Below are 16,566 nucleotides of genomic sequence, written 5' to 3' on the forward strand. Positions count from 1 at the left end.
ATTTCAACCACCCTCTTTCTTCCAATTCTGGCTAACACTAGACCTCACTGTCTCCCATTGAGGTCGTGGGAACAGCTTCCTTACTGCTTCCTACAGTTCCCTCCAACTTCCAATCTATCGTCAGTATATCAGCCAGCGGATCTTTCTAAAGTGCAAATTAACAATGTCTATTGAGCATCTGGCTTAAAACCTTTAATGACTGCTTTACCCCTTAAGATAAAGTCCACACTTCTTGGCCTAGCAAGAGAGTCCCTTGCTCTTCAATAACTTTGTACATATGACTCCCTCTCCGTGGAAAACCTTTCCCCTTCTCTGTCTTCATCTTCCTGATCCTATTTATCCTTTAAAGCTCAACTGAAATGAAATGTCACCCTTCCTGGCCAGCTTTCACTGGACTGAGAGGCATCGCCTCCTCTGAGCTCTCTTATCACGGGCCACATTTTATCACGAGCTCCACGGCAGCAGGGACAATGTGCTGTTCATCTCTGGGTCCCTAGAATATAGTGCAGGTCCCTGCAGAGATGCAGAGACTGTAAAATGAATGAACACCAGTGCTAATAGGGAAGATGCTACATTTGAACACACCCTTAAAGGCTAAGTGTGCACTGGATAAGTACAGAAAGTACTGTCCTGGCTGTCCAAAACGTCCTCTCTCTCCCTACCTTTTTCCATAGCTCATAATCAGTGTGATATTGTAGAACCAGTTCACCAATTTTAATTGCCCTGTGGTGTGGCAGTTTGTATACACATCTGGCTTCTCCCAGCAGAATAGGGAGCTATCCAGGGCAGACACTGTGCCCTCATTTCTGTGTGTGTCCCTTATAGGGCTGCACAGGAAGGAATACAGTGTACAGGTTCAGAGCGTGGGCTCTGAGATCAGAAAAGACCTGTTTTCTAACACTAGTTCTGGCATATACTCCCTTAGTGACTTAGTGACATGCCCAGTTTACTGAACCTCTGCAAGCCTTTATTTCTTTATGTCTAAAATAAGGGAGAAAAGTGTGTGCCTCATATAGCTATGATTAAATGCGATACTACATGCATTGATTTCTCCAATGAATATTCATTGAACGCTTTCTGCATGTGTGCAGTTGAGTGTACAGAAATAAACAAAACAAACACCAGCTTTACTCTCACAGACTGTCAAGTCTAATAGGGGACAGACATGATCACACACACAAATATGTCATTTCAAAGTTTAATAATTGCAGTAAAGGAAAGGGGTAAGGAGGCGCAATTCAGATTACGGGTTGGGGGATGCCATTCGGAGGGAGCAACACTGAGGCTGAGGCTGAGAACTGAAGAACAAATAAGAGATGTAGATGTGCCAAAGCCCTGTAAGGGGTAAAGAGTGCGCGATCTGGCAGAGGCAGTACTCGTTACTGATGAGAAGCTTGGGCTCTGGAACCAGCCAGTATGAATTTAAATCCTGGCTCTGTTACTGACTAGTGCATGACTTTAGGCAAATTTCTTAACTTCTCTGGCCTTTGGTTATCTCATGTATAAAATGGGGATCATAAAATTCTGTCCTCACTGAGTTATTGAGAGGACTGGTCCAGGTAATTTATATAAAGCATTTAGAACCGCATCTGGCATATCAACAGCACTCTTTCACAGCCATCCGTATCATTAATTCTTCTTTGTTTCTTCCTCTGAAGTATGGACATGGATACTACTAGAAAGGAAGAGGCAAAGGTCTTGCCTGAAGAAGACATATCCACACTAGGAAATGAAAAAGGATAGTGGGAAATGATGGGAGGTTGTCCAATAAAATATCAGGAACTCAGTTTGCCTAGCTGTAAATGGTATAATCCTTGCCTCTAGGGTCAGCACATTTTATGGTGCCAATGCACTCCTAAGACACCTCTAGGGGACTCCCTTTGGCCTGCATTGGTTAGCTGGATTTGGACAAGGTTACTGGGATTCCTGGAAAAAAGTATAATTCTAAGCCAGTGTATTATTTAAAAATTCACAGACTTAAAGCAAAAACAAACAAATAAAAAACTCCAGGGATTACCTCTGTGTTTTTTTTTTTTTAAGATGCTTTGGTTGATTTAATATCCATCTAGAAGCCAGCGAAATTGCTGTTTGTTTATTCTGTAGCTTCTGAGTGTCTTCCTTGCCTGTGTGCGTTCTCTCCTCTCCGTCACAGGCCATAGGTATGGTTAATAAATATCTATCTATGTCTTAAGCTATGACACATGTGAAGGAGAGAGTTCTGGGGGGCAGGCCTGTGATAAGGATGAGAGGGCTAGATACAGTCCTGGGAGTCAGGCAGGGAGCTAACCCAAGCACCGCCCTCTGCACAAGTCAGACAGCCCCCTGGCCTTCCTTGCTTGTTTGAATCTGTGTTTCCCAGAAAGAAATAGTAACTTCTCCTTTTTCTGGCAGGGGTGCCTGATGAAACTCCCTGAAAACAGGGCCTCTCCCTCCCCTTCACGTTGGCCTCACACATGCTAATGCAAATGAGTCCTGACCCAGCCAGGGGTCTGCGGGAAAGCTGCCAGGAGCTTTAGAACAAACATGAAAAGAATGTTATTTCATTTCTGGCATCCTGGGGAAAGAGGGACCCAGAGAGGGAAGTTGGGCAGTTAGGGGGTGGAGGGAGAGGGACAATGAATATGAATGCTTACTGCAATAAGACTGAAGTAAAAGGAAAGGATGAGAGGAAATTAATATGTCTCTCAAGTGCCAAGAATTGACATATAGAATAATTTTTTTTAATTTGACAGATACGTTTTGAAGTAGAATTTATTACTCCCATTTTCTGGATGCAGAAAGAGGCTTGGTCTCAAAAGCTAGACATAGTTTTTTCGAAGGTTACCGGACTATGAAAGGGTAGAGTCAAGATTTAAACCTAGATTTTAAAGTTTTGAATTCCGTGCTATATCTTCTCAACGAGGCTGGCTTCTTGGCTGTTCTTTGATAGATTTCCAAAGAATACTGTGAGTACAACAAGCCCACATCCTATCTATGCCTCTCTTTATCCACTTCTTCCTCTCATCTCTTTCTGCCACAATTCTAACTCCGGATTCCTCACCTCTTACCAGGACTCCTACAACAGCTCTCTAAGCCTCCTGAATCTAACCCACACTCCATAGAGATCATTCTAAAGCCCAAATGTGGCCTTCTCACTGCTGCTCAGAACCAATCATTGGTTCCTTCATCTGCATTACAAGGCCTTACAAGTTCTGGCCCTCCAACCTCATACAGTATAAATCTCAGCCATCCTGAATCTTCTGCTCTTCCCTTAGGTGTCCCTTCAATTTCCCCCTTCTTGTCTTTATTTTGGCTATTCTCTCTGCCTCAGATGCCTTAACTTTCCTAATTCTAAATGGCCAATGCTATCCATTCTTTCAGACTCAACTCAAATGTGCCTCCCCCGAGGTACACTGGCTGTTAGAGATCACAGCCTCCTCCGAATTTTCTTGCCTTTAGTAAGGGTAAATCACCCTCCACCCCAGAATAATTATCTGCTTACAAATTTGTCTCCAACACTGGACACAGCTCTTTCAATCTGAGCCATAAGAGTTCCAATTTTAGTCACCCTACTGCCTATAAGAGGAATGCATAAGAACATACAAGTGTAGACTCTGGAGCCAGGCATCTTGTATTAGACTCATGGCTCTGCCATTTACCAACTAGGTGACCTTGAACAAGACACTTAGCCTTGCAGTGTTAATTTTCTTATATATAAAACAAGGATACTATAGTACCTGGCTCAGAGGGTACCATATTGTGAAGGATCGAAGAGTTAGTGTGGCAGGTAGTCAGAACTTGATAACTGGTTGATGAAGGCAGTGACTAGGAGGCAGGGGCCATGTGACTGCTATGATACTGGCTAACAGCCATAGATGTTTATATGAAGTATGGACTCCAGCCATTCAACCTGTAGTACCCATTACGGACCTTTGGTGTTGGCTGAATTGAGTACCTACCAAATGTTAGGCCATATGTTAGGGACTCACAGAGTCCTAAAGCACGGTTTCTAAAACATGTTCTACTCTTGGATCACTGACAATCTTAGTTCCCGATCATCATGAGAACAGTATTTGGGATGGGTTCAAGGAACAGTAGAAGAAAAAAAGAAAAAGGGAAGGCATCTCTTGTTATGTCAGATATTTGATGAAAATGATCCCCAGTTTTGTCACATCTTATGTCCAAAGGGCTCCTGGAAGTGGCTCAGAGAGAACAGAAAAATGTGAGCAACTTCACAGTGGGCAGGACAATTGGCTGATCATGGGTTCCCTTTATGGTCATCCTTGAGGAAGACCTACTAAAGAAACGTCTTGTGTGTACTTGGTATGTGCTTGGTATGTCTTGTGTGCTGAACATCTACGGCTGGGAGCTTGGCATGTATTAACCATTCTATACTTGCCTTACCATGAAACTAATGTAGGAAGTAGCAACACTCTCACCTTGCAGATGTGGAAATTGAGAGCCAGGAAAAATAAGTATCTTGTACAGCCAGAAACTATTTGATATTTGAACTCACCCTAGGGCAATCTGACTCCAAACCCCATGCCCCTAGCCTCTCATACACCCAATATGATCAGGGTACACATGTGCTTGGATCCAGGACAAGAAAGCAGCAGGTGGCCTGTATGGTCTGTATGGGAGTTAAGAGCCCTCATCCAGCCCAGCTCTGACACTGATTCTCTAAGTGACAGAGTGCAGGTTCGTGCCCTCCCTGAACTTCAGTTTCTCCCATAAAGAGAGAAGGTTCAGGTCAATGATTTCCGAGGCCTCAAGCTCTATTATGCTGTATTTCAAGTGTGAAAGCATCACGGGGTTGTTGGTAAATGGGAGAGTCTGTCCTTGAGGGAAAGGAGAACAGAATAGAAAGGAAAATGTCAAGAATCTGGATTCTGTCTTGCTTCTGAATTTCCATGCATCATTCATGATGATCCCCTGTGGTCTGCTAATACCTTTTCAGCGATGACGCTCAAGACTGCTCACAGCAACAGCCTCCATAGATGGAGGTGGGAGCGAGGGGGCAGGTGGCCACTTAGCATGAAGTGATGGACCCACAGCCAAGATAACAGGAGCAGGGACAAGTTAGGAAGCCTGGCCTCTAGCCTGAGTCCATTCCTACCTCTAGGAGTTCTTCGAGCCTTAGAAATCAGAGAAGGAAGGGACTTCTCCATTCAATCCCTTCATTGTAACAAGAAAGAAACTGAAGTTCAGAAAGAGGAAGCTCTTTGCCTATGGTCTCTTGTGGATGGGCAGCAAAGCTGGGCACAGAACCCGGAGTGGCTTGTGACCCCATCCCAGGAATCTCTCACCATGTTGAGCTGTCTCTGTGTTTCCCCTGCAACAAAGCAACCCTAAGATAAAAGGTCGGGGTCAAGACTCATTGGAAAGAACACTACATCAGGTGTTGGGACCACTATATGTTAATCCTTGCTCTGCTCTGAATGAGAAGCCTATGGGTCATCTCTCAGGGCCTCAGCTTCCACATGTATACACTGGAAGAGCTGACCTAGGTTAGTAATTCTGAATTAACCTGCAGGCTAATTGTAACTTACAAAATTGGTCTATGTGACCAATTTTAAATTGGTTGCCAGCAAGTACTAATTAAGAGATTGCACTTAAACCCCTAGATTTATGGCTTGGAATATTTTTCAACACTGGGTCTATACTCTCACATAGTAATAATCAGCTGAAGCTGAGTATTCTCTACTCCATTTATAGTTTACCATGGTCCCCACTGTTCCCTATCATAACCATCTGGCCATTGTTGACCCATTGATGTCACTTGCAAGTTCCTCCTTATAAAACCCAGCTGAGAGTTCACCCTGTCTCCCTTAGCTCCCTGCTACCCTGCACATAGGGCTTTCACTGTCCTCTGAGATTACCACCCCACTGATGGCCAGCATCAGAATGTTTTCTGATAGTGACCTAGCAAAACTCCAACCTCTGCCTGTCTTTCCACGTAGTAGATACCAGTAACTACACTGGATTTAGGGACCAATCTAATCTGGTGTAATCTCATCTTGATCCTTAACTCATTACATTTACAAAGATTTTATTTCCCAAATAAGGGCATAATCTGAGGTTTGGGGTAGATACGGACTTTGGTGCGGGGGGGGGGGGGTGTCATCACTATTCAATGCAGTACAACCCCTCCAATTACTTCCTCAGGAAGATTTTGCAGTTGATTTGCAAAGGGGGCCTGCAGTAGACAAGGCTGGGTTCGTGGCCCTTCCCCAGAGTTCTCACAGCCCCTGGGCTTTCCCATCAGAACACGAAGCGAAGCACCATGGACCTGTCTGGTCTCTTCTGCTTCCCCACCATAACTGTGAGCTCTGTGAGAGCAGAGACCTTGCTTGGCTTGCTTAGTTCTGCATCCCAAGTACCCAGCTTAGGGTGAGGCTCACTGTAGATGCCCCACAAATATGTCCTTTTCCAGAGCACTCTGCACTGCAGTCAGTTAGTAAGGATAAGAAAAGCTATCCTTGGATGTTCCCAGAACTGAGCTGAGCCCATGTTGCTCCACTCCGACCCAGCATATGCCCTTCTCAGGGCACCACTCACTGGATCCCCAAATGTATGAGGACCCCACCCTTCCCCTTTACCTATGCCAAATGGCTTCCCTAATAATCAAGTCAACCCAGCTCCTTCCACACCATGCTCAGAGTAGTCCCCAGAAAACACAGGTTTAATATAACCTGCGCCTCCTCAAGCTTTTCTTTGCTCCCCATTGCCTGCAGGATAAAGTCCAGCTTCTCTGCCCAGCATTCAAGGCCTAGCTTTCCAGCATGGCCTCAGCCCTCACCCATCCACTATCCATGAGTTCACAAGAGCAGCCTGTGCCCTGTCCCTCCAGAACTCTGGCCAGTGTCCCATTCCTGGATGAAATCTTGATGCAGTTTGAGGAAAGAAACAGCCTGCCTGAGAGTCCCCAGCAGGTTTTAGGAGCCTCACTGTCTGTCAGCTGAAAAACAGCTTTATTTTTCCTCTACGAGTCTCTCTTGGCTTGAGACACATGGCTGTATATGCCTCTGGCTTAGGACAGCTCTTCCCCTCTCTGGGGCCCCAACTGTGCACTTTGGAGAGGTCAGCATGACCTGATGCTAGAGGGAATTGAGTCTTGAGTCACAAGGCTCTCTCTCTCCCTACCCACAACCCTGTCTCCCAACCAACTGGACAAGGTGCCACAACCTGGGAGAGTTCACATTCCATTCAGGTTTGGGGGCATCGGAAGCCCCCGGCCCCTGGTTAGCTCTGGGACCCTTGGCCACAACTTGGCTGTTTGCTCCAGAGTTACACAGTAGACCCAGGCCCTTGTACTTAGGGTGGGTACCATGGGGAATGCACAGAAGGATGAAAGAATAGAGATCTTGGGATTGGGACAGAGACTGAGAAGTGCTAAGTAAAGAAGAAAGAGACAAGACATGCATATGCAGAGACGGCAAATAGAAGAGAAGGACACACAGACAAAAATAATAGATGGGAAGTCAGAGTGACGCCAAGACAGGGAGAGAGCAAGAAAGTGAGAGGGGAAAAAAAGGGAGGGAAAACAAGAGTCAAGCAATAAAGAAATGGACAAAGGGGAAAGGAAAGAAGAGATGTTTGAAAAGAGGGAGGGGACACAGGGAGAGAAGGAGGGAGGGAGGGAGATGGAAGAAAGGAAAGGGAGGGAGGGGGAAGAAAGGGAGAAAAGGCAGGGAGAGGGAGAAGGGAAGTGGGAGGGAGGAAGCAGAGGGAAGGGAGGGAGGGGGAGAAAAGGCAGAGAAAAAGAGGGAGAAGGTAAATGGCAGGAGGAAGGAAGGAAAGGGGGAAGGGAAGGAGGGAAGGTGAGAGGAAGGGAAGGGAGGAGAGAGGAAGGGAAGGGAGGAAAGAGGAAGGGAAGGGAAGGGAGGAGAGAGGAAGGGAAAGGAGGAGAGAGGAAGGGAAGGAAGGAAGGAGGAAAAGTGGGAGAAAAGGCAGAGAAAGAGAAAGAAAAGGAGAAGGGAAGTGGTGGGGGGAGGCAGAGAAGGAGACTGAAGAGAAGAAGAAAGGGCTGAGGAAGTTTCACACTGGGAAGAAAAAGTCAGTATGGAGTGGGGCAAGAATTGTCAGGCCTGTCTTGGCTTCTTTCCTGGTGTTTCCTGGATCAACCCTGGGCCTCAGCCTCCGTTCACACTGGTCCAGAGGCTGTGGCCCAGGGCCCTGGTCAGCATGGAAGGCTTCTTCCATGCCTATCGCTTTTCTCCCAAATGCTGAAAGTCCCCTCAGAGGTTGGGCCCTGTCACGCTGGGGACTTGGCTCCAGAGGCCCACTAAACAGATGGGTTCACTGAAACTGAAAGGTGGGAGAAGTATGGGGCCTGAAGCTGAATGAAGCTCTTTCGCCTGGACTCGAACTCTCCCCTCTCCAATCAACAGGGGCTTGAGTCCCTCTCCTCTCCTCCATTCTCTCTTGAGGTGCACAGCCTGCAAATTCATGAACTGGTCCTTTGGGTCGGCCTCATTCAATCCCTCTCCTATAAGTGAAGAACCGGAGGCCTCCAGAGGGGAAAATCCTTGCCACGGCCCCAGCTGCTTCGAGCCAGAAGCAAGATGACCCTCAGGTCTCTCGCCTCCCATCATCTGGGCAAGCACTTTTGGAAGCCAGCCTTAGAGGGCTCCTGATGACTTTCATGCTGTTTCCAGTAAAGTCTGTGCTGATTCTTGGCACGAAGAGAGGAAATGAAGAGGGTAGGGTAGGAATGTAAATAAAGGGGAACTTTGGGATTTCATCTAGTATATAATTATAGTATCCATGGCGGTGGCCTTGGCTGCTTTTCTGATGTACTGCCCAGGCTGTGCCCAGGCAGAGGTGGTGTCTGGGGGTGAAGGGGGCCCAGAAATGCTCCATCCAAGGCTCCAGTCCCCCTGGGCTTTTGGAATAGCATCTCTGGGCCAAAAAGCGTGGACTTGTTTGCAGAAACACATGGCAATCTGGAGACACTGAGAAACAACTCAGCACATGAGAGCTGGAGATCCTGGGTGTCGCAAAAATGGCATTGGGAGTACATTGCTAGGAGAAACAGAGGTCTTCGTACTGACTCTGAGCTCAGCCATTGGCATGGCAGGGCCAGGAGTGCAGGAGGAAGTATGGAATTGAGTGGTAGTGGACAGGTATCTCTTGGTGTCAAGACTGAGAAATCTATTTTCCATACTGTTTCCAACTCATCTGGGCCCACGTGGCTCTTTGCACAAAAGACCCCTCTAAACATATTCTACCCCCTGACCCTCGCTGTCTCTACACTGTATCATTCTTCTTGTCATCCAATGTGGTATTTTGAGTTCAGGCTCTGGAAATAAATTAGCTGAGTTCAAAGCTTGACTTCTCCTCTTACTAGCTTTGAGGTTTTGGTCACGTTATCTAAACTCTCTGTGCCTTAGCAGGCTAATCTGTTGGATAAGAAGAATAGTAATGGCCTTAGAGAGTAGGTTTGAGGATTAAATTAGATAAGGTAGGTAGGTAGGTAGGTAGCCAGGCAGAGAGACAAATCTCCAGGTAGATATACAGATACGGAGATTTGGTACTAGACTGCAGCCTGGCACATGGTGGGGGTCATCTAAATATTTGGTACGAAAGGGAGTTAGAGGTTGTGAATGCGTGAAGGGGAAAAGTCAGTGTCTCCAGATTGATGCACCGACTTGGAAATTTCTTCAAATCGTTCAACAACTATTTACTGGATTCTTTACTGGTGTCAGTCACTGTTCTAGGTACCAGGGATATGGGATAAAAAGGCAGACACAGATGCTGCTCTATGCAGCTGACAGGTGAGAAAAGACAGACAACAAACAAGCGACCAGATACCAAGTCATTACAGCTTTAGTGAGTAGCATGGCTTTGTGTCTCTATGTGTGGCAGGCAGGATTTACTGCAGATAATGTGGTCAAGGAAGGCCTTTTTCGGGAGACGAAGTGACATGTAATTCAACACATGAAGGAGAACAAGGAGCCATCATGGGAACAATGACGGGCAAATCCCGGAGAAGTCCATCCTGGGGAAAGGGAAGAAGCAGAGGCCTTGAGGAAGGAAAAAAGCGCTACATCCTAGCAAGAGTGCGTGGGGATGATGAGTAAAGGGCCAGTGTCCGAGATAAAGACTTACTTTGCTCTCCCACTGGAATGCCGTGAACAGGAAGGTGTCAAAGTGGCAACCCCAGGCCGGATTGCTCGGGTGAAGACTGCTACCCCAGAGAGTACCGGCCAGGCTCCTCCACCTCCAGTCAAGCACGGACAGTGAGCTAGACACATCTTGTGCTCTTTACATGTTTCAGTCCATCGAATCCTCACGATCCTATGCAAAGGGTCCTATCGTGATTCCATTTTACAGGTGAAAAATTGTAACTCAGGGAGGTTAAGAGATTTGCCCAAGGCCACCTATCCACCTGAGGGGAGGGGTTGGAGTGGAGGCGAAGACTTCCTTCTATCTGATCTAATTTTAAGGCCTAATTTTCAACTGTGTATGTGAGGTGGTGGGTGGGAAGGGGCAAATGGATTTGCGACGTCTCTATTGCCTTGCCCGCTGCTGACCTCTGACGACGGAGTCATCAAGAAAGCCTGACATGAGCACATGATGACCTTGTGAAAAATTCAAAGCGTTTCCTCATCTACCACTCATTTTAATCTTTGTGACCACATGGGGAGGTAGAACTAATTATCTCCACTTTCTGGATCAATCAGCTCCATTTCACGGATGAGAAAGATGAGTGTGAAGCACCTTCCCTGGGGGTCTGCAGGCTGCAGGCTGGGTCCATCCCCAGCGTGCTTTCCATGACAAACAGGGCTGCCATTAGTGCGAAGGCCCTCTTGCACTCATATTCTGACAGGTCCATTTGTGTGATGCACAAGGACAGGGATAGCACGTGGGGCGAGGGCAGAGGAGGGTGGGTGTTAGAGGCAGCTTGGGTACAAATGTCAGCTCTCTTTCTCCTTGTCATGTAATTTTGGGCAAAATGTTTACCCCTTTAAGCTCCAGTTTTCCCACCAATGAAACAGGAGGTGATGATGATGATGATGGTGATATCAGATCCACAGGATTATGGCAAGGATTAAACGAGATAGCACACCCAACATCATCCTTAGCATGGTTCCTGGCACACAGGGAGTGCTCAGTCAACTATTACTCTCCCCGCTACTGCTATTATCCAGGAAGTACCAGAGGCACTGAGAATCAGGACTTTGGTGTAGTCTTAATCCCCACCTCAGAGGTGCGCAATTCTCATAGCACAGAGTTTAACCTTTCCATTTCACAGATGAGAACATCAAGGCAGAGGCGGAAGAACTGGCTCTGGGTCTCACTGGGAGCAAGTGTGGGAACTGCTATCTGACTCCTGACCTCAGGCTTTTTCTTCACAATGCTTTCCCTTCTCTAGGGCCCTGGTTTTCCTTTTACTCCTCTCCTCCAACTCCACCCATCCCTGCTAAGAAGGAACCCCTCTCCTCCCCCAAGCCTCTGGCCCCACCATGGATGTTGGCATGTGGTTGTAGTACCCAGGCTCCCTTGGCATTCTTTTCAGAGAGCTGAGGCCAGGGAGGTGAAGGACGGGCCTGGGGCAAGCCTCTGAATGTGTGGGAATGAGCCCCCCTCCCCGGGAATTGGGCCTGGCTGCCACTGCATGTTTGCTCAGGACCCTTTGGCAATCATCCATGGTTTGAGAAAGGCAAAGCAGCCAAGACAAGACAGAGGCTAATTACCTTGGGTAATAGGAAATTGAGGAGCGGTGACAAGAAGGGTATCTAGGCCTCTAGCCAGGCAAGGGCAGGGAAGACCATGGATGCCTAGCCTGGCCTGACCCATCCACTGTGAGTGGAGATTCCTTCTCAGGGTCACTCTCCAGTTCCAACAACCCAAGGGTGCAGGAGTTGGCCACACTGTCAGACCTTCTGGGGACCCTCTCCTCTGCTTCTCTGTTTGTTTTCATTCAAAAGCAAAACAAATGAAACAAACAAGGAAATTCAATTTAGACAGGGCCCAAATGCTGAGGTTTCTGTTTTGCTACACCAGGGTGAGCTTAGGACAGAGAATCAGCCTTGACTTTCCCTCCCCCAATTGGTCTCAACCAAGTGGTGCTTTGTAAAACTACATGGATAAAGGGGCTGCAAAAGTAATTTGTCTTCCTTGGTGGACTGAAGAGAGGGAGTAGAGATTCAGAGAGAGAGAAAGAAAGACAGAATGAGAGAGACGGAGAGGGAGAGAGAGAGAGAGAGAGAGAGAGAGATGAAGAGAGAGGAACCCACACTCAAATAAGAAACAGGACAGAGAAACTGAGGTACACACACAAGAACAGAAGAGAATAACAAAGAGAAAGGCAAAGTCAGAATGACTGGAAGAATGGCAGATAGACACAGACAGCAAGCTATGAAGAATAGACTTACACAGAGAATGAATGAAAGGCAAGAGAGATGAACAGAGACACAAGGAGGCACAGTGGGGTAAAAACAAGTGAGAGAGGCAGAAAAGCAGGAAGGGCAGGAGCCCAGGAGGAGAAGAAGGGAGAGAAAGAATGAGAAGAAATCTCGTGGCAAAAGTATGCATTCTCTAAACTCTCAAGCTGGGGTGGATCTAACACACCTTCACTTTGAAGGTGCCAGAACTGCAGAACAAGAAGGGGACATGAACGTCTAGCCCAAGGTCCCAGAGATGGAAGTGGTGGTAGTGAGATGTGAATGCAGACTTCCTGCCTGAGAGACTGGCCCTCTCCACCTGAATCCTATTATATCTCTGGCGGGGGGGGGGGGGGGGGTGTGGATGGGTGATTTGGTGCCCTGTGCTTAATTAAAACTCAGGGGTGTGGGCTCATGCTCTCTTTTCATTCTATTTCATTCCCAAAGGATCCTGGGCCAGTAGCACCTCAACCTGCTCCATAGGAAATGGCTCTCCCTTGGTTGTCCTTGGAAGAGACACAGATTCCAAGTGATGGAGTCAAGAAGAACAAAGCAGTAACTATATGCAAGGCATTCTGGTCAACCCCTGTCTGTGGATTTTGTCACTTACTGCTCTTCCTTTTAACCCCGTGATATGAGAACAATTACCAGCTCCCTATTTCCAGAGGAAGACACTGTTGCATCGAGCAGTGAGAAATGACTTTCCCCAGGGCAGGTCATGAGTAAAGGGTGGAATCAGGATTTGCACCCAGTTTAGTCTGTCCCCAAAGCCCATGCTCTTCCTACTTCCATACACAGCCTTTTTGACCCAAGAGTAAGAAAACTGATTTTGGTAAGAAATGAGCAAGCAGAAAATAAGAAGCCCCAAGAACTGACAATGGAACTATTTTAAAACTCGCGACCGTGTTGGTCAGACTTCATGGAAGAAGAGTCACCAATAGGATGAGAGATGGGTCCAAACCACACCCTGGGATCCTTGTCGAAGCAGCCCAGATTCCACAGCCATTTAATAAAATCAGTTTTGAAAATAAAAGAAAGAAGTGTTCAGAGTTAGGAATGACAAACTCATGACAAATACATTTCCAGGACAGAAGAAGAAAGGATGGTCCTACTTAAAGACATGGCAAGGGGGTCATGGGTGTTAAGCAGTAAGGGAAAGAAGAGGTGAGGGAAAACCACCATCATCTTGAAAGGATTCGACTGATTTGTCAGCTCTCAGGGTTAATTGCTTTTGGGGTTCCATAAGACATTTCATTGCTCTCTACATAACAGGCCTGTAGGATTCCAGACTGCCTAATGCCCAGACTCTACAATGTCACCCAGAGACAGGGTTACTACTTGTTTCTCACTGGATAGGAACCACCTTCCAGGGCTCTGGCCCTCTCTGCTAGATGTTATCCCAGTAGTTGGTGAATGGACGGGGAGAGGATTAAAATTAACCATTAGCCCAACAAGGACAACAAGAACAACAGTGATAACAGCTAACACTTCTTAGGCTCTTACTGGGAACTCATCACCAAGTGGAGAGCTTTTGTGCACTAGCTTATCAAATCCACTTCAGGTCCCAGTGCATCAGACACTGTTATTATCTACATTTTCACAGAGGAGGACATGGAAGCTCAGAAGGTTGACAGGCTCACTAGGTGTCACACAGCTGGTAAGTGCAGGGTAGAGATGTGAACCCAGATCTGTCTGCCTCCAGTCTATGTGCTTAATGAGGGACAAAGGGACCAGAAGCCAGTCATCATGAAATCTTTCAAAAATGTTACTTTCTTCACATAATCAGTTTTCAGAGTTGGAAAAGGCTTCAGAGCTCTTAATCTAGTCACATACATTTAATAGATGCGGTGGTCCTGGACACCCAGAGGTTGGTGTCAGCACTTATTGATTAAGAGGCAGTGGAGTCATGCTCTCAAGATCTGGATCCCAGGTCAGCACTTAAGGCTTGAGGCAAATGCTACTTCCTCTGGCAGGTTTGCCAAGATGTCCCACCAGAAGAGATTTGATAGCCTGTTGTATTTTGGGGATTCCATTTCCAGAGCTCTCACTGTCCCCAATTGATTTTGCTATTCTGTACAAAGTAAAACTTGGATCCCAACATCTACAAGATAGTCAGTGGCAGAGCCAGGGTCAGAGGCCCAATCTCTAGCTTATAGGGATATTCCTGAGTTTGGTGCATGAATGTGTTGGGTGTTACCAATGAGCCTGAATATATTGGATATTCTAAAGTATGCCATGGTCTTTAGAAAAGTCATGGCCTTCCAGAGGAAGTGGGGATGGGATACGGTTTGGAGGTGAAAGAGATTCACATTGTGAAGGGGTTAATACTTACTGAGCACATACATACTGTGCTGAGGTGTTTTTTGTTTAATTCTCATGTGCCTCTGCAAACTAGGTTTTATTATTACTGTTGTACTGAGGCTTATAGAGGTAAAGGATGACATAACTAAAAATGTCAAAGCCAGATCAGAATTCACGGTCTGTGGCCTTTCATACCACCATTAAGTTCTAAGTTATTTGAAAATAGAACCCTTGTGGTAGTCACATTCATACCTGCATTTCTTAGCTCAGTACCAAGTCATAGGAACTCTTCAGAAAATGTCTGCTGAATAAGTAAATGAGTTATGAGTGAATGAATGAATACATAAAAATGGAATGAATGAAAGAAGTGATGAATAAATAAGTGAATGAATGATGGAGTATAAGAGAGGAAGAACAGATATATGGATGAATGAGATAGATAGATGGAGAAAGGGAAGAAGGGGGAGAGAAAGGGATGGAAGGAGGGATGGATTAATGATTGGGTAAAGGATGGATAAATGAATGGATCTCTGAGTAAATAAAAGAAAAACATAACTGAGTTCAATAATTTGTGGATAATGCCCTCCTTGTTAATAACTTCAGCTTTCTAGGCTAAGGGAGGTGCCCTATAGTTTTGTAACTAGGGTACATGAAGAAAGCTTGTCTCTAGAACTCTATATTATAGCTTTTGATGGATGCATCTCAATGTGGCAAATGCTCACCGAGGGGAGAACAAAAGAAAAACAAGCCCCTTTTCTAAGATTAACAGATGAGCCTCAGAATGACTTCCTTTTGTATCACTAGAAGTTTGGATGCAGTAACTCTAATATATTTTGTGAAGGAGTGATAATGGCACTATTTCTAAGGAGGGGGAAGCTGAATCTAATAAAACTAACAACAACAAATATATGTATACATACATACATACATACATACATATATATATATGTCATATATATACGCTGCATGCATACATACTTCAGATATACGAATCTAAGTATTTTTTCAGAGGGGATATCATGGAATTGAGAAAAGAACGCCAGGCAGGGACTCCTATCCCAGCCCTCCTTGCTAACTCACCACTTTTCCTCTCTGGGCTGCAGATTATTCATCACTAGAAGAAATGCTTTTGTGTTCCTGGCCTCCCTGGGCCCTCCAGCACTAACCCTGTGTGATTCTGTGGCCTATTGTGGCCACACTTCTCCAATGGATACTTCCAAACCTTAGCATCTGAAGGTGCACATACAGGCTGTCTATAAAACGCTTGGCTGCCTGGACAGATTACTCATGCCTTGCCTCCCAGACTTGAAATCATCTTGTTTCACATCCCCCACGCACCCAGCACATCTTACTTGTAGAGACCGTCGGGCTCCAGACACTTGAAGATGACGGAGTAGATACTGACTTCAGGGACCTCTCCATGGCTTCGACCAGCTGCTACACAAGATGTGCCCAGGCCAGAGAGTAAGTCATCGGCAAAACTCAGGAATTCTCCTGGAGGGAGACAAAGAAAGATGAGCTCCCCAGCTCAGGCCTTGGTGAGCAGACATCCTTGCTGCTGTCCAAACCCAAGAAATGTCTAGATACCATTATCAGGAGGATTAGTGGGCAAAGCAAGCATAGCATATGAATGACACAGAATAGTATCTAGCCTTAATGTCTCTTTGTTTAAATTTATGCCTGAATTTTCCCAACTGTAAAGTGGGCATACTAATATCTGCCTTTATAAAATTGTAGGAAGGCTCAAATGAGGTAAATTATTGTGCAATAAAAATAAACGAAAAGGCAAAAGGTGCATCGTGCTTTCTGTCCAGACTAACAATTCTGGTCTTATTGCTGCCATTAACTTCCTCTTAACTATTTGAGCAAGACCTTCCTTCCGGGAACTGCATTCTCC

The 16,566-nt window shown here is 46.1% G+C and overlaps 1 protein-coding gene across 4 annotated transcripts in view; it reads right to left on the bottom strand.

Annotated features, from left to right (window-relative positions):
- Positions 1-16,566, bottom strand: part of ASTN2 (astrotactin 2) — an 879,885-nt gene that overhangs the window by 38,405 nt on the left and 824,914 nt on the right. For all 4 annotated transcript variants that reach the window (XM_045469026.1, XM_045469024.1, XM_045469025.1 and 1 more), the window contains one exon: positions 16,022-16,163. In XM_045469026.1, coding sequence (XP_045324982.1) covers positions 16,022-16,163 — 142 coding nt within the window. The remainder of the gene's footprint in view (positions 1-16,021; positions 16,164-16,566) is intronic.

Source organism: Leopardus geoffroyi, chromosome D4 (genome assembly GCF_018350155.1).
Source record: "Leopardus geoffroyi isolate Oge1 chromosome D4, O.geoffroyi_Oge1_pat1.0, whole genome shotgun sequence".
NCBI lineage: Eukaryota > Metazoa > Chordata > Mammalia > Carnivora > Felidae > Leopardus > Leopardus geoffroyi.